The sequence below is a fragment of the Myodes glareolus genome, chromosome 4, assembly GCF_982192425.1.
Source record: "Myodes glareolus chromosome 4, mMyoGla1.1, whole genome shotgun sequence".
Taxonomy (NCBI): Eukaryota; Metazoa; Chordata; class Mammalia; order Rodentia; family Cricetidae; genus Myodes; species Myodes glareolus.
Genome location: NC_142029.1, coordinates 93,333,005 through 93,350,504, shown reverse-complemented (window position 1 = coordinate 93,350,504; position 17,500 = coordinate 93,333,005). Strand labels below are relative to the sequence as shown.

The 17,500-nt window shown below is 46.3% G+C and overlaps 1 protein-coding gene across 4 annotated transcripts in view; it reads left to right on the top strand.

Moving 5' to 3' along the window:
* The window catches only part of Ets1 (ETS proto-oncogene 1, transcription factor), a 121,825-nt gene that overhangs the window by 74,028 nt on the left and 30,297 nt on the right, over positions 1–17,500 (top strand). For all 4 annotated transcript variants that reach the window (XM_048458793.3, XM_048458792.3, XM_048458795.3 and 1 more), the window contains one exon: positions 16,170–16,289. In XM_048458793.3, coding sequence (XP_048314750.1) covers positions 16,170–16,289 — 120 coding nt within the window. The remainder of the gene's footprint in view (positions 1–16,169; positions 16,290–17,500) is intronic.

Sequence of the window (17,500 nt, the reverse complement as noted above, 5' to 3'; positions counted from 1 at the left end):
CTTTCACCAGCTGCATACAGACACAGGCCCAGGGAGCTTGGGCTGTGGTGGCTGCAATCTCCTAATAGCTTCCTGATGAGGCAGAGCCAGTTATTAGCATTGGATGAGGGTAGTGCATCCAGGCCTCTCTGTCCCACCTGACCCAGGCAGACGGGGAGAGTGGCTTCAGCTACTGCCTTCTTATCATTGATCAGTGCTTCTCTGATCTCCAACTACTGGCCTGTCTAGCCCACTGATCTGAAGATTGGGTCTGCCTGGCGACTGGGTCAGAGGCGCCCCTAGCTGTCTGCTGTGGGCCTGTGCGGGCAAGACTTTGAGGCAGCGGCATGATTGTCAGTATGCTGAAGTCTGGGTGCGTAGGGCTGTTCTGAGAGACCCAAAGTAAGAAGCCTGTGTAGCTCAAGGTGTTAACTAGGAGAGATGTACCATTCCTTACAGCTGTAGCTCCAATACTTTGAATATGTCTGCTTTTAGAAAGAGAGGGACTAGCATTGCTCCGAGGCCTCAGACCCTCTGGGCAGAGGCAGGCAGTTTCATTCATTAAATGAGGTTTGCTTCATAAGCCTGCGCTCTGACTTTGGGTCCTGGGTAGTGTTGTATCTTCTTGACGTTCTCTGTATCTTGGCTACTCTGTTGGGCTCCTCAGAAGAACTGAAATGGAAATGTTGGAGAGGCTTCAGATGGCGCAGTGACTCTTGGTTCCCCTTCCAGTGGCTTTTAGATGCAGTTCTGTAGATCAGACATTAACTGATGTTTCTACTGCTTTGAGAAGAATGGCACCCCGGGTTTTCAGAGCTGGGGCACGTTCTAGTGTCATGCCGCCAAAGACTGCTTCTTTAATAATCACTGATATAGGAACCCTTCTCTTGGTGGGAATATCTACAGTTTGGTGGCTGTCACTCAATCACCCCTTGTGAGCTCTAGTGGTGGCAGGTAGCACAGGGCTCCACATGCGTGTTGGCATGTTGGGTAGTTATCCCCTGGGGTTTCTGAAGAACGTGGGGGAGGGGAATAATTCTAATCCAGAGTGATGCTCCAGGACTTGGTGGTGGGAGAGGCATGGAGGACCTTCTTCTCCCAGTCTATGGCAATGAGTACACGGGTGGTGTAGATGGGAAAAATACTGGACAGGGAGTCAGAGGGTCTCAGATGAGTGACCACGTGGCTAAGTCAAGTGTGGGTCGCCTCCTGGACTTCCTTTCCCCATTAGGAAAAGAAAGAGTTGGAGGTAGATGACATCTGAAGGTCCTTCTAGTTCTTCCAGGAGTAGCGTGGGACCCTTGGCCAGTGACACAGCTCCGCAGCTCCTCCTCCACTGGCAAACTCCCTTTCATTCATCTTCTGATTATGTCTGGTTGCCAGGCAGGAGCACCTCCCTCCCAGGAGTCGTTAAGGTTTTATAGCAAATTCTGTAAATTCTTTTCTGCGTCTTGGCTGCAGATGAGGCTTTGCATAGCCCGAGCGAGGGCATATAGAAGAACAAGACCAGAGAGGGGTGAAAGCTCAGGCAGACTGCACGGGGTGACTCTTCAGCCAAAACTGAAGAGGTACGCGGGCCCAAATTATAGATTAGGTAGATCTGCACCGGCCGTGGAGAAGGCCAGATGACAGGGTTAGCTGGGAACCTAATGGTACAGGGAGAGTAACTATCCTCTCTTCAAAGTGTATTTCTGGGTCTTTAACTCCTTAGCAGCTCAGGAGACTTTAGCAGGGACTGACTCTCAAATGATTCCTTTAATGCCTGAAGTCCTAGGGGTCTGGCTCATTAGAGACATACATTGGGATTTACAGGACCTAGAGGGCCTTTAGTCTGTGAATTGTTGAACATACAAAGCCTGAGGCTGTAAACTCCAGATGTTCCAGTGTGGGGCAGGGCCTCTGGTTGCTGGTGTGTTTTGCTGGCGTGCAGGGAATTTTGAGGGCTGATAGGCCCCGAGGAGGGCTGTCTCATGTCTTCCCATGCAAACAATGGATGGGAATTTTCGCATCTTCTCTGTCAGCCTCGCTTCAGGTCTGAACGTTATGAATGCGAGTTTCTCAGCCTTCTCCCCACTCCTACCATGTGGCTCCCATGTGGCTCCTTTGAATTACACTGGGATGAGTCAGCAGGGCCTTTGGAAAGAAGCGGGTGTTTTGCCTGCAGGGAAAATGGGTGGGGAGAAATGAAGGAAGCAGGGTTTGAATGAAAAATGGAATCAGATCACATGTTCCACACCCACTTCAGCGGCCACTGTCTGGTGTATTTTTAAGGTGGTCGTCATCTGAGTTTTGCCTTTACCATCTGTACCGAGTGACTAGATTGCTTGCTAGTTGTGGCCCTGAACGTGGTATCTCAGTTATCTTGGCAGCGCGGGTTTATTAGTGTGCCCTCTGGGTGCCCTGAAATGGACTTGGGAGTGAAGGGTCTGGGGAAGGAGCACAGTAGAACCGGAAGCTCTCCTCTGGGTCTGTTGACTCCAGCAATGCCGTGCCTTGTCTGCTCTGTGCCTAAGTTCTAAAACCGCCACCAGTGCCTTCTCAGCCTGGCGGAGTCTCTCTCTCACATTCTGAGGTGTTTAAATGAAAAGGAGGATAATGGCCTTACTTTGACTTCCTTTTGCTTGTCTAAGTGCTGGTTTTCCAGGAATAAAGAAGGAAGTCACTGCTGGAGACTCAGCGGCAGGAGTGGAAAGCTGATTATATTGCCTCGTAGGGGATCTGCATTGGTCCCCAAATTTCTTGCCTCTTGGAAAAACCTAGCCCCGTGCTTAGGATTCATAGGACTGAACCCAGTGGTCATGGTTGCTGACTCTTGGTTGCTTATTAGTCCTCAAAAGATACAGGTGACGTGTATGATGTAGGTAGGCAGCAGGGTGACAGCTCACAGGGACTCACTGGGGGTGGGGGTGGGGGATGGGCGCTCTCTCCTTACATCTTTCTTCTACTCTGAGGCTGTATGCGTTTTCAGGTAGTTATTTATTACAGGCTAATCAGACCTCTGGGAGCCATTTTAGTAAGTTGGTGGGAAGAATAAGAATCCAAGAAATTCAATAGAGAGGGATTAAAATTGATTATCACAATATGAAGTCATGTTAGAACAAAAGATGATATTCCCTAAAGAATACAAAGCGATAAAAGGGAATGGAAGATCTTTACCTTATTTGTGTCTGCATGGTTCAGCCCTTGGCCTCTTTAGGCCTCTGTCAGTGGTGCTGGGCTGAACCCAGATAGAACACATCAGGTGTTCCAGCCTTGAGATACACTCTTAGTCTTGCCTGTTGGTCCCTTTGTTCAGCTCCAAAGAAATGAGCTGGGCAATGTCCCCATAGAAAAGCACTTTTGTAGTGTTGCCGGCCGCGTGCAATGAACAAACCTGCTAAGACCGTTGTCTCAGGAGCTGTAGCTTTGATCTCTATGGGTTGCTTGATTTGTCCTTGGCATCCCTACCTTCTTGAGCAGTGTAGACAGAGGCCTTAATTGCTTTTCGGGTCTGCCCATCTCAGAGGGGACTAGAGAGGGCAAGCACGCTCTACACTTGGCTAGAGACCTAATAGATTCAGAAGGAACAGTGTGAGCAAAAGAATAGCTCATTCCTCAGCAGGCAGCTTTCATGGTGACCTCATCTTCCTCCCAGCTCTGGTCCAGTTGGAGCTATGCATACAGGGCAGACTTCCAGTTCCTCCTGTCTGGGACTCACAGGGGCAGATATAAATAGACCAAGACTTTGTCTGTAGCCATTGTTCTCTGACTGCCTATTGTTTCTGATGCTGAAGCCTACCCATTACCCCTCCTCCCATTGCTCCTGCCCCCACCTCTTTCTCTTGGTGTGCAGAAGTCTGAATCTCAGCCTGGTTTTTCGTTTGCACTTGTTGGGTGCTGGGGGAGAATCAACCTATGGTGTAGATCAGCTGAATCCTAAGCCTCCTATTTTGACACCAGCAATGCTTTAGTCTGAGTCTTTGCTTGATAGATTTGTGGTGGAGACAAAGATATGTGGATGTGTTGATAGTGGGATCGGGAGGATTTGTAAGAGGTTGAACACCTGTCCCCACAGGAGTTTGATTAATGTGTCTGTATCAGAGTAATACATAGTCTGTGGTCTTGCTTTATAGCGCTCAGTACTTGGCCATTGCCTTTTCGATTTTTTTTTTCATTTTTTTTTTATATCATCAGGGGCTTAGAATAAAGCAAGATGCAGGAAGCAGTCTTAGTAAGTTGCAGATGGTGCAGAGGCTGGGATAGATAGCTAATAGGATGTGTGCAGATTCTTGCTATAAAGATTTTTTACATGGAGAAGTAGGGATCAAAACAGTGCAGTTTGCTGTAGATAAATGTGAAGTCCTGCTTTGAAGCCAATGAATGCCAGGCCCTAGGTATGGGATTCACTCCATGTGAGTTCATGTGGAGCTGGCGGTAGAGTTTGCAGCATAGTTGCCAGTGTTCTTGATTTTCCATGATCGTGTCATTGGTCTCAGTTTACCATAAAAACTAGGGTATTCTCTGTGGAGGTTTATGGTACTCTTTAGGGGCCCAGGAGTGCAGGCTTGCAATATTGCTTTTAGGTGAAGCGAGAGGCCACTGTGAATGCTTGTAGGGAGTTTTAAAACCTGGACAGAGGGGTTAGCAATGGGGAAGGATAAAGGCTGAAAAACTGCTACTGTACTACAAGGCTTCAATGATTAGAACTAGATCTGAAGGACACAACTCCCAAGCAGGCGTGTTTTTTTTTTTTTAACTAAATGGGTATGATTATTCTTTTCATAACCATCATAGCTTATTAATGAAGCTGAAAGGCTCACCAAGTAAGGCACCACTGAGTGTCTTCGGCCAGAAGACTGTTAGAGCAGAATGCTGATTTTTGCCCAGGTTTTGCCTTTCCTTTGACTGCCACTCTATTGTCAGGCTGAGACACTTAGTCCCCAGATGTGTGGGCTTATGGAGCCACGTTAAGTGTCTCTGTCTCCTCTACTGGGAAAATACACTTGCACACTCATTTTTTTTTTTTTTTTTGTCATGGTCTTTCTGGTTTGAATACAGACGGTTGCACTGTGTGAATGTGTGTGGATGTGCAGTTTTCTTCTCCGTCCAGATTTATTTATTAAAAGAAAAACACATCTGCATAAAAAAGCCTCAGAACACAGGAAGAATGTCTACTTTGTTTTTCTTTCTGTAGCACCAAGACATGCCGGCTTCCTCTGAGGGATTTTGAAGACTGGCTTTCATCTCAAACAAGACTTCCCCCCCCCCACTGGAAAATTGTCCTTTTTAGAGGGGAGGGGGCTTAAAATGTATTTATATAATCTCTAAATAAATAAGAAAACGGGGAAAGAATTTCCTTTCAAGCTTCACGGAAAATGTCCCTTTCTGAACATCATTAGCTGGAGTAAATTGAGGCACTCTGGAGCCCCTTTCCACTTGGCCTTCTGCCTCTTCTGGCTTGGTCCTCCTTGCTGTCTCTGCTGTCCCCTCTCCCGCTGTCTCTTCCCAGGCAGCCCCCCAGCTCCTCTCTCTTAGAACATCTCCAGTTAGCTTTTGAGGCCCTGAGCACTCAGTGAAAGAGGCCTGGCTCTGTGTTTGTTTCCTGCGTGGGAGGGAGAGGCAGGCCTTGAGAGAACAGTTCAAAAGTGCAGGAAAACTTTACCTCTTCCAGCCTAAATAAACGGGCTTAGCTCCATTTGTTTGCCCAGATTTTTCCTCTGCCCATGGAGAAAATGCTTCATTTCTACCTCCCCTGGATTTACTTTCCTGGGGGTGGGGGTGCCCGGGCCGCCCTCTTTTCTTTATATTTTACCTTCCAGTGAAGTACCACTGAGGTTCTGAGCCAGGAGTGGGAACAGATCAGGCCAGGGAGGGCTTATGCAGTGGTGTAGGGACATAGTGGCACCTGGAGCCCCGTGTTACAGCTGCTGCCTGCTATCCTGCTGTCTCCGGGATTGAGGTCTCCCCTTCTCCGAAGCACGCAACATCCTGTGGCAAGCCTGTCTTTTCTGGCTCCCCTGCTTGTATTTTACAAATAGATACAGAGGAAATCTCTACCTTTGTGTCTAAAGATCTGGACTTGAATTTCTGGTTGCGTCACTTTCCTGTTGGCCATGGTGGTGAAATAACTGAAGTAGCCTTCGTGAGCCTCAGTTTCCTCAGCTGGGGAGTGGAGGAAATAGTACTAAAAGATTTGAGAAAATACTTTTTACGTTCTAAAATTCTGCTTAAAAAGCAGTGATGGTAACGATAGGTGGGAAGCCAGTGAGATTAAAATAAGTCGATTATCCTAATTAATTAATTAATCCTAAGCTCTTGGGATGGGAGATGCCCAGGCCATCGAGACTCATCAATAGTCCATAAGCAACACATCAGAAGTAGTACCCCTTGCTGGGATAATAACAAGATGTCAAACGTCAGATAGTTTCCAACATTTTGAGAGCGGTTGTTTGATGGCATGCCATTACTGAGCCCCTTCTGACCCTGTCATGAGTATTTTAGTTAAAGGTTAGACTAGTAATACCAGAAGTATAAGGGGTGGGGCTGGGGCTGGCTTTAGAGAACCTGCCCAGCTTGTGCAGTGCCTGGGTTCCAGTCCTCACACTGCCAAGCCAGGAGGCAGAAGACAGAGAAAGAGCCATCCGTGTGCAGGATGGCTGAGTGCAGTTGCGGGCACATCCACCTAGGACGTCCATGGAGACTACAGCCTGGTACTGTGTTTATCAGGAACAAGGGATCACACTGTCCAGGGACTCTATGAGCGTACACAGGCATATTGTGCGGTGAGAGCTGAAAAGAGCCACCTAGGATGGAAATGCACTGAAGTATGTGACCGCCTTGTAAATGGCTGAAAGTGATCCTCTAAGGGCATCCATGTCCTGTCCAGGTGCTGCTTGTGCAGAAGAGCTCTGCCGTAGGGTGGTAGGACCTGAACCCAGGGCTAGCTGTAGGCCTTCTGCCGTAGGGTGGTAGGACCTGAATCCAGGGCTAGCTGTAGGCCTTCTGCCGTAGGGTGGTAGGACCTGAACCCAGGGTTAGCTGTAGGCCTTCTGCCGTAGGGTGGTAGGACCTGAACCCAGGGCTAGCTGTAGGCCTTCTGCCATTGAAGCACACCCCTTGCCCGCCAAACATGGCTTTAAACTATGGGAGAATCGTTGAATTAAAGGCCCACAGATGACTACTGTGGTCTGTTTGGTGTAAGCAGAGGCTGCTCGTTCTTTCAGAAAATCTTCACATATAGGACAGAATTTTGAGTACAGAACTATACATTTTCTTTGTGTCCTGTTGACTCCTAACGTGGCACTCACGGGAAGCTTTTCAAAACTAACGATCTCCAGGTTTTGTGTAGGTGTGAAGTGCTGTCATGGCAAACGCATTTTAGATGACGGCCACTCAAAGGATTTCCCCTTTGCAGGTTGGGTCACAAGATGCAGAGTGAATAAGACATCGCTCTGTTCCTTCAAGGAGGTGGAGAGAGAGAGAGAGATTCAGTGGAATCGATTTCCCTGAGCTTGCTGTGCCTCCGGGGTGTGCTCTGCCATGACGGTTATGGGACAGGCATGTGAAAATGCCCAGTGTCTAGTGGGACGTAACAGACGCTCAGCAGAGTGTGGTGTCTTTATTGAACTGGCGCAACTTTTGACAAGAAGCAGTGCATGGGATTTTCTTTGCAGTGCCTGGAAGGACAGCAGGTTTCAGGGATCGGTCAGCCTCCCAGGTGTACGGAACTGTGAAAATGAGAACAGAATGGAGAATCAGATCTCTGTCTTGAGACCATTTCCTGGGCCTTCACTTGCTGGGGCTGCTAGAGACGATTTATATTTCAAAGGCCTTCAAGCAGGGCATCTTCATTCACGCGTTTCCTCCTTGGGGGTTTTGAGTGGGAGACTTGAGCCATCCTAGGGACAGAGTCAGAGCACCGATCTGCAGGACTCAGGGGTCGGTTCTACTTTCTGGCTTCTCTCCTGGAACGGAAGAGCCTTTCTGGGTTTCCCTGAACACCTGGAATTGATTTGGGTCCTGCTGTGCCTTCCTATACATATGCTGAGGTGGAGGATGGTGGAGGGGCTTGGAAAGAAATAAATCCAGTGATTAAAAATAGCTTTTGCATGTCAGGTGCCTGAACGCATTTGGGAACATGCCTGCAATCCCTTTTGTCTGGCAGGTCTGAACTCTGGCGCTGCCGAATTACAACTGCTTTCATTTGTTTTTCCTGCTTCCCTACCATGTAATGGTCAAGGGCTCATTGGAACCATGTGTGAGCCTGGTGACTCACCAGATCCTCAGGACTTCAGTGGTAATAATGTGTTAAAACTCCTTTTGGGGGATAGGGCAGGGGATGGGTGAGGGGAAGGAGGGGGAAGTCTGAGGTCACTTCCTACAGATGTTCACTGTGCCTGGTGGACCCTGCACACTGCTTTCTCAGGCTCGGAGCAGCTTGGAGCACTCGCTGTCCTTTAGGAGACCCTCTCTTTTTTGTCCTAGGCCAGCATTTCTCTGAGAAGAGGCACCTATCTTTGAGTTGGCACGGTGTCTCCAGTGTGTGTTCTCTGGTGGCTGTGTGCATTGGCACAGAGAGATGCTGTAATCTGAGACTGGCTTACATTTTTGGACGGCCAGGTCACTGGAGGGTGAATTGGGGATTTTCTATGCCACTTCTTGCTGCCTTCTTTGGATTTGTTTTTACTGGCTGGTGCCTGCTGGATGGTAGGGTAGAGGAGAAGGACACATACCCAGTTGTTTGTTTTTCTACCTGAAGGGAATCTATTCCATTTCTCATGCTGTTCCATTGTTTGGAACAGTGATGCATTGCATGGCTGGAATGGGTGGACCCAGTGGGGACCCCCAGGTTGATGTCTGGTTATTCCTTCATCACATCACATCACTTCATTAATGAAACCGGAGCCAGGGACTCCAGAAGAACTCTTGCCTCCCACCTGCCCCTGGGATTGAAGTCATGTGTGCTCAGTTTCTGCTGCCTACTAGGGGACCCAAGAGCAAAACTGAAGGCCTTGTTCCCCTTGACTCTGCTTCTCCTCTACTGTCTGTGAAAGAGATAGGGCAGTACTCACTGTTTTTGAGATTCCCATTCTTCTGGGATGGTTGGCCCCTGTAGTGGGTGTGTCCTTTTAGAAGCCAATAGCAACTTCCAACAACTGGAGTTTTCAGCTCCTCTGGCCACTGCCATTTTTCTCCTTGTGTTATTCTCCTATACTGGAGTTTGTTCTAGGAACCTTGTCTCCTTGAAACTGCCCTTTTGGTGTTTGTCAGAACATCAACATTTTTGGTGTGTTCTTAGTTACAGTTGAAAGTTCATAAGGCCATGAGCCATTAGGAAGACAAATTAGGAAGTCTTTCCCATGTCGGACATGGAAGTCTCAGGATGACTTTCTATCCTGGTCTGAAGTCATTTCTCTCTGCTTCCCCTGTGCCAATTTCTCAATCATGATGATATTGCCTTAACAGAAGTTCTGTGGTTCAAGTGGGCCAGTAGATGAACTGTAGACCTGGTAAGATAATTTCAAGCCCTATTTTCTTTGGCTTCATCTGTCTCTTAAGATTTCATTCTGTAATACTTATTTATCTCAAGTCCTCAAGACAATAGAAGGCGAAATGACTTGTTGCTTGGATTATCTTTATTGTGTATTTGCATGTGTGTGTGTGTGGGGGGGGGAGACAGAGATATGAAATAAGGGCTCATTACGCTATTACGCCTTAAAATTATCAGATAAAAATTATAAGTGATACAGGGGCTGCCTCTTAATAGAACTCTTTTTAGAGATGAATTGGTAAGTGGCTTCCCTAGTGTGAGTTGCCTAATGGAGAAAGTGACAGTAGAGTCTACAGATTTTGATCAAGATGGCAAGTCAACCGTATGCATGTCTCTTGCTCTCTTTTTCCCTTGTCTTTAGAACTTCATCTTTGCATTTGGGCATTCTTCAATTCGTTTGTTTGTTTGCTTCTTCCCTCTCCGTGTAAGCCAGAAGGCGTCTTCTCGGTTTCTGCTTACTCTGAGAAAATTTCAACAAATCTTTATGTAACTACTTAGTCCTATGTCATATATACAGCCACCCATCAAGCTAACTCGGGGGTGAAGACAGACAGAAACTAGCCAGGTTGCTGTTTAGCCTGTCTGCTTCATGTGGATGGAAGGAAGGAAGGCTTCCCTTAGTCCCAGGAAAGAAGAGCAGCAGATGCTGCAAACAGGGTTCCATAATTTCTTTGGGGGTTATCTGTATGAAATGAAGAGTTTGGGAATAGTTTTAATTGTTAAAATAGCTCAAATTTATCTAATTTTCAAACAAAAATAAATCTTGTCTCTTTCTGCCTTGAAATCTTTACATCTTTCGATTATATTTATGCAGCCTGTTCTCCTTGGTAGTGGAGTTGAGCAGGAAGACCCTGGGTTTTCAAGAGTAGAAATCTGTCTTCTGGCCCTAGTTAGTTTGTCTTGTGACTGTGACCATACGCCAAGCCCTTCTGGTGTCTTCCTTTCCACATTTGTAGAAGGGGAACCCTGAAGCACTTCCCAACACCTCCCACCCAGGATTGTCACCCTGTGGGGATATGGTAGAAAAGTGTATGAACAAAGTCTTGAAAAGCTACCACGAGGTAGCTTTCCTATCTCTGTCTCTGGCTGCTCAGTTTATGGCAGTACCCAACCTAGGCCTGGGATCCTTGTCAAGTGCTAGAGCTTCTCCCGGTGTAGCATTTGCACAATGCTGGATGCTCATCTGGGATTCTTGTCTTCGGCTCTGTTGCTCACTATCTTACTGTAGATTCCAGATGTTGTGGCCAACAGCAGGAGAAAGAACTTGTAGTTCTATAAGGCCCTTAAGCCTTGAACCTCTTGCTGAGTAAAAACTACCTCAAGTAAGTTCTTTGTAACATTGTTGGTAGGAGCGGTTATGTTTTAGAGAACTCCAAAGAATGGTTGAAGAAGACACACGAGACACCTTTGAAGGGTTCTTGGAAACCAAACAGCCCTTAACTTGTACTGACACTCAAACAGACTAGAAACTCTTGTTTTCCATTTCCTTTGAAATGGTATGGGGTTGTTAGGGCTGGGCCACATTGAAATGCAGGCTGATGTTTCCCTGCATTCCCAGTGCTGCTGGCTCAGTGTGCCTGGAGATTCCAGGAGAGCTGTCCTGCCTGCTTCTACTTCACATTGGGTACCTTGACATGGGTTTTTACCGTTGTCTTCTCAGCAATGTGGGATGAGTCCTATGTTGTTGTAGCGGAAGGGTCCTGTGAAACAATCAGTAGACCAGAGGTTTAATATATGACTCTAGATTCCAGGCATTGTGTTGAGAGTCTCCAGGGGATTGGCACGCTCTTTCTTCAAGTCAGGATCTCTGCATTTTGAGAACTGTGTTATTTGATTTTAAGATATTGCAATTATTACCACAAAGTCTATCTCAGTATTTTTCTAAGAAATACAATTAGTTCATGGAGATACTGATTAATGTCCAGATGCCGTTCCTAAGATTAGAGAGCATCTGTAGAATGCTAAGTATTATAGTAATGAAGTAAATGTAGGAACAATAGTAATGTCTTCTTTCCTAAACCATGTCAGGTTCTCCATCTGCCTCCTCCACATCCTCCTCATCATCTTTAATATGAATAATTACCAGAGTTTACACAATCACAGATAATATTGAGGAAACTTTTGCACTGGTCTTTTAAGTAACAAGCTTAATTTATTCACTCTTAAGCATGATGATTGATCTCATTTTTTGTTTTTTGTTTTTTTGTTTTTCTCCTCCGAGACAGGGTTTCTCTATGTAACACCCTTGGCCGTCTTAGAACTCACTTTGTAGACCAGGCTGGCCTTGAACTCTCAGAGATCCACCTGCCTCTGCCTCCCAAAGGCTAAGTTAAAGTCCTACGCCACCATGCCTGGCTATTGATCAGTTCACACCACCGAAAAGACAACACAGCCGGCTGTTGTGTTACTGCTGTGTAAAGAAAGGGCCTGTTTTTTTTTGTTTTGTTTTGTTTTGTTTGTTTGTTTTAAGTCCAAATCTTGAGTTTTACAAATGCAGAAAAGTTCTGACTTTCCTCTTTAAAGCCTTTGGTTCCAAGAACAATGAGAGTGCTGTCTGATGGAGCTTACATTCCAATGCAAGTGTCTTAGATGTGGAGACAGTTTTCTCTAGCTGACTTGAGAGATCTTCCAGGAGACCCAGAGGTTGGATCTCACTACAGGAGGGACGGAGCCAGGTGGCTGCATGTGATCTAGACTTTTAGAGGGAACACTGAGGTGGACAAGCCAAGGTAGTTCCAGACACTTCCATTAGAGAAAGCAAGTGAGAGTGTGGACATGCTTGCTACCCCAACAGGATGCAGAAATCTGCATCAAAAAGCATCCGCTTTCCACTCCTGGTCCTGGCAGCCTACCAGAGCGCTGCTGTAGTAGAGGATGCAGCCTGAGGGAATCCTCCTCCTCCTCAGCCTCTCTGCCGTGGTCCTTGCTCTTGGCTGTCTTCTCATGAGGACATCTTATTGCCCCAGCTTTCATGTTTAGAAGTTAATGTGGGGCCAGCCTGCCAAATTCATTCTAGGTTCAGTTTATGGCAGCCCTATAGACACTCTATTAGCCTTGGCCTACATATCCCACGTGTGGCCTCAGCCAGTTTCCACTATCAGTAAAGCCCTTTTCATGACATTATTAATCTAATGAGATTGATGAAATAAGGCCTAATGGGGAACATTGATGTGTTTCTTAGTGACTCATGATTATTTCATTGTTTGAAGGGATGGGTGTTGTGTAATCAACAGCTATCCCTTCACTGAGCCTTTTATTTTATTTTTTTTTAATTCCAAAATCTGGGGTTTTCCATCATTTTGTCAATCTTCCTGGAGGCATGCTCTGGCGATTCAAATACTCCCTGGGACTTGAGATTCCTTGTCACTGGCAGGGCCTGGGAGAGTAGCTAGAGTCTACCGTTTTCTGCTCTCTGGCAGCATGGCTGAAAGCTGTCCTCAGTCATGTAGTGTTGTCTCTGTTCATTTTGTCTTTCTGAGGCAATATATTGAACTTCTTTTCTTGGAGGTCATATATTCAGAGCCAGCCTGCCTGCCTGCCTGCCTGATTTCCTTCCTTCCTTCCTTCCTTCCTTCCTTCCTTCCTTCCTTCCTTCCTTCCTTCCTTCCTTCCTTCCTTCGTCCCTCCCTCCCTCTCTCTCTCCCTCCCTCCCTCCCTCCCTCCCTCCCTCCCTCCCTCCCTCCCTCCCTCCCTCCCTCCTACCAGGGAACTTCTCCAACAAGCCAGCTAAGGAACTTCTAGTCACCTTCCCCCAGTTTCTGCATGTGGCAGTGAAGGTAGTCACCACATAAAGTCACAGAAAAGCTTGGAGGGGTTAGCTTTGGGGTGAAATAGCCTCAAGATGTGTTTAGACGATGCTTGGTGTTGCCCCTGTACCTGTGCTCATATGGGGCGCAGGGCCTGCAGGTGTAGGAGGGTGAAACTGTGTGGGTCTGGCAAACGGTGACACTGGCAGGTCTGCAGGATTTGATCCTCACTGTGCTTTCCCTCCTACGGAGATCATCATTGGGACTTCCTGGATCTACTTCGGGCTTGCCTGCCTGTCTTATCAGCATCGCTGCTGCTTTCCTAGACAAAGCCGCTGTCGTCTCTCAGCAGAACCAATGCTCCCACTTTTCCACAAGTCCCCTTGCATCCATTAAGGTGCACCGAAACCACTCTGTACAAACTAACAGTGCAGCGAGGCCGTTCCTCTGGTTAAATTTCAGCAGCTTTGGGTTTTCCATAGGATAAAGTGGCCTGTTCTTTAGCATGGTCTCCGTTTACCTCTTCAACTTCATGTCAAACAGCTGCCCGCCTGAGCACTCTGACTCAATAATCTCTCATCCTTTTTTTCTTTTAGTGTTACTAGTTTTATTTCTCTTTCTTTTTCTGGAATTTTAAAAATGAAGTTTGTTCTCTGAAAATTGTGTGCGTGTGTGTGTGTATTTTGATTGCTCCCCTCTTATCTCCTTTACCATTCCTGTAAATCCTCCCCACAGCCGCTTTCCTAGACAGGACTTTTACTTTTGTTTTGTGACTCAGTTAGTTTAACCAGGGCCGTCTGTGTGACCTTTGGTTTGGATCTGTTCATTGGAGCCTGGTTGCCACCCATTGGTGGGGTCACCCCTGGGTACACAACTAAAGCAGTGACTCCTTATCTGCCTGAATCTGTCAATTAGCAAATAGCTCACAGTGAAGGGTAGGGCTCCCTAGGCCTCTCTCTCATCCATGCTGGACTCTGGAGGAACTTACTCTTGTGAAGACCCAGTGCAGGCATCCACAGCTGCTGTGTGTTTGAGATGACAATGACTGTGCCTTCCTCAGAAGATGATATTTTGTAACACATCTCTGTGTCATATAGATCGTACATTATTTCTGTCTCCTCTTCCTACTTTCCTCCCTATACCTGAGAGGGGACAGGATACATGTCTTGTTTAGGGCTGAGCATTCATCTGTCACTTATTCTCAGCACCTCATGTAGCTGTGAGTCTCTTCGTTCGCTACCATTTACTGCAGAAGAGGCTTCTCTGATTAAGGATGGGAGTAGCCTGTGTTGATGAGTATAAGCAGAAATATTTAGAAGGCAGTTTATGCTATGCCAGTTTAGCTAGACAACAGTATTCACTTCCCACCCTGTATAACCTAAGACCTCCCATACGTCAGTTTTTGATAGGGCTTTCTGTATCAGGCATGAATTCTGTCCTGTGAAGAGGGCCTCAAAGCCAGAGAACAGTTGGTTACCCCATAGCAATAGTGCCACTGGTGCACAAGCGAGCACATCTTGATCATGCATTTTGTAGAGTTCCCAGTTGTGTAAGGCAATGGCTGCCTTTTCTCCAGCAGTCTCCATAGCAGGTTTTAGGATGACGAAGACTAGATGGAGGGCAGAAAGCTTCTAGCTCAGTCTTAGCTTGGTTTCCCTATATCACTCAACCGAGGTGTGTCTCTACTGTCCTGTCTCTGTTCCTGTTTAGTATAGTGCTCAGTCTTTTTAAAGCATAAAAACAGAAACAAAAAGGATGCACATGGAAAAGAAGTCCAAGTGCCCCTGTTTGTAGGCGACATGGGTACTGTACATAAACAGAACATTCCTAACCAGTTAGCTTTCAGCAAAGTGGCAGGATACAAAATTAACATACAAAAAATTAATAAAAGTCAGTAGTTTTTCTATACACCAGTGACAGAAGCACAGAGGAGGAAATCAGGGAAATAATCCCATTCACAACAGCCTAATAAAAATACCTTGGTGTAAACCTAACCAAGGAGGTGAAGAATCTCTACTTTCACCTTTCTGATACTTCTTATCTCATGACATTCCTTTATGCTGTGCCCAAAATTGAGCTGCTTAAGTTTAGTGCTCAGCACTGGGCTTTGTGTTGAAAAGCAAACAAATAGGCTCTGATCCAGTAGGCCTTCAGGAAAACTGGAAATTTGTATCCAATCATTTCCAGGCAAGGCTGGTATGCTTGCTTGGGGTACCACACTCCGAGAACAGCTAGGCCAGAGTGTGCTTTTCTTCCTTAGTTTCTGAGAATCCCTCACCTCTCACATCAACCATCTCTCTGCCTATGGCAAATTTTCCCTGGAAAAAATTCTGGAGTTGCTGTAGTTCCGGTTCTAGACTAGTGTGCACCTTCTCCCTTGGAGCCCATGTTGACACTGTATTTAAACATCTGTGCCTGTAGGTTTTTCTTAACTGAATCCTCTGTAAGAATCTGACTTGGGCAGTGCTGTTTCTATGGTCCCTGCTGTTTTTTTGTTCTGTGCTATTCCTGTCCCTTGCATATTTCAAGCACGAAGTAATTCTTGGTTGAATGAATAATATTGTTTCTTCTTTTTATAGGTAACTGAAAATATGTAGTAGCAAAAATGGTTTCATTGAATAGGAAGGATAAATGGGGGCCATGGATAGTAGAGATCAGAAGAAAGAATAAGCATATTTTGTTCACCAGGGTACAGAGAATTGTAAGCAAGACACAGGGTTTTTTTTTTTTTTTTCCAAAGGGGCTGAGCATATTGTGGAAAACCCCTGCAATTTTACCTGCTGTGATGAGGACAGTAACACAGTTCCTTCTCAGCTTGCATTCTCTGGCTCATTCGCACCCTCTCATTCTTTGTGAGTGGTTAATTACCTGTGTGGTTTTCGTGTTTCATATGCTGGTTTTGTTTTTCCTTACAGATATGGAATGTGCAGATGTCCCTCTGTTAACTCCGAGCAGCAAAGAAATGATGTCTCAAGCCCTGAAAGCTACTTTCAGTGGCTTCACAAAAGAGCAGCAGCGACTGGGAATCCCAAAAGGTATTCTTTTTACAGTAGGAAAAGGGGCCACTCAGGCCACAGTGTTAGGGAAGGCTCTTGCTCTCCCCCAGCTAGGCTGCCTTAGAGTAGCCCCACTGGAATCAGCAGTGGCCATTGCAGACATCCGTGAGATACAGGGGCTGAGGATTCACCCTCTCCCGGCTTGTCATCACCATCTTGGTCTTAGGACAGTCTTTCTCGACCTGTCTGTACATCCGACTCTCTGGATCTCTGAGAACTTCCAGCTAGGCCCCAACCTAGAGCACTGCAATCTCAACAGGTGCTAGATAGCTCTAATTTGTAAGCTCCTCAAACAATTCCAAGTTGCAGACAGACATGTTTGGAAGCATTTGTTGTAGGGTCAGTCTGGGCTACCGTGCATGAATCCCGGGGGCTGATGTTTACGCTCTGTTTGCTTCCATGTCCTTTGGCACGTGTGCTCGCCCGTTGGGTTTATGGAGAACGGAAAGGGTCTGGAGCTGTAAGAAAGAAGTGAGCTAAGAATTATCAGCTTCACCTAGGAACATTCATTGGACAGTCAGGAGCAGGAAGGCTTTTGTTGTTATTGTAGTTAGGAAAGTTGGAGGAAGGCCGTCTGTATCAATCACGCCTCTTCCTCTGCTGGATAAGAGATTCCCAGCATGGCCAGAGTAGGGCTTTAGTTTAGAGTTTTGGAGTATATATGTGTATTTTTTCTTCTGTTTACAATTTTACCCTAAACCTGGGTGGAAAACAATCCCAAACATTCCATGAGTACCAGAAGGCTGAGCAATATAACCTCTGAGCATCTCATGAAGTTAGCTTTTGGATTCAAGTACCAGTCACGTGGCCACGGCAGCCCGTTGTCATTTGAGCCCCTTTAGTGATACTGGCAGATACAGCTCTGTCAACCCTTAAGTCATGTATGCAGATTATATGCCATCACTACTGTTCAAAGTAGGGCCTGTGGCAGGGGCAGACATTGCAGGGCATATGTCTAGTGTAGTCACTCATAATGACACTTGAGTGACTTGCTATTACTGATTGTGGCGATTGTTATAAAATAATAAGTGGCTAAGATGAAAATAACCCCGTATAAAAACCTCCAGTGTGTTGAAGAGCTGAGTGCCATTTGTGGAAAACCTTTTACTTTGCAACCTACTGCTTTTCAAGAAGGCGCGTTCCCTTCTCTGGGGCTTTTAAATTTTTTAATGGAAATAAGGGTGAGAGAT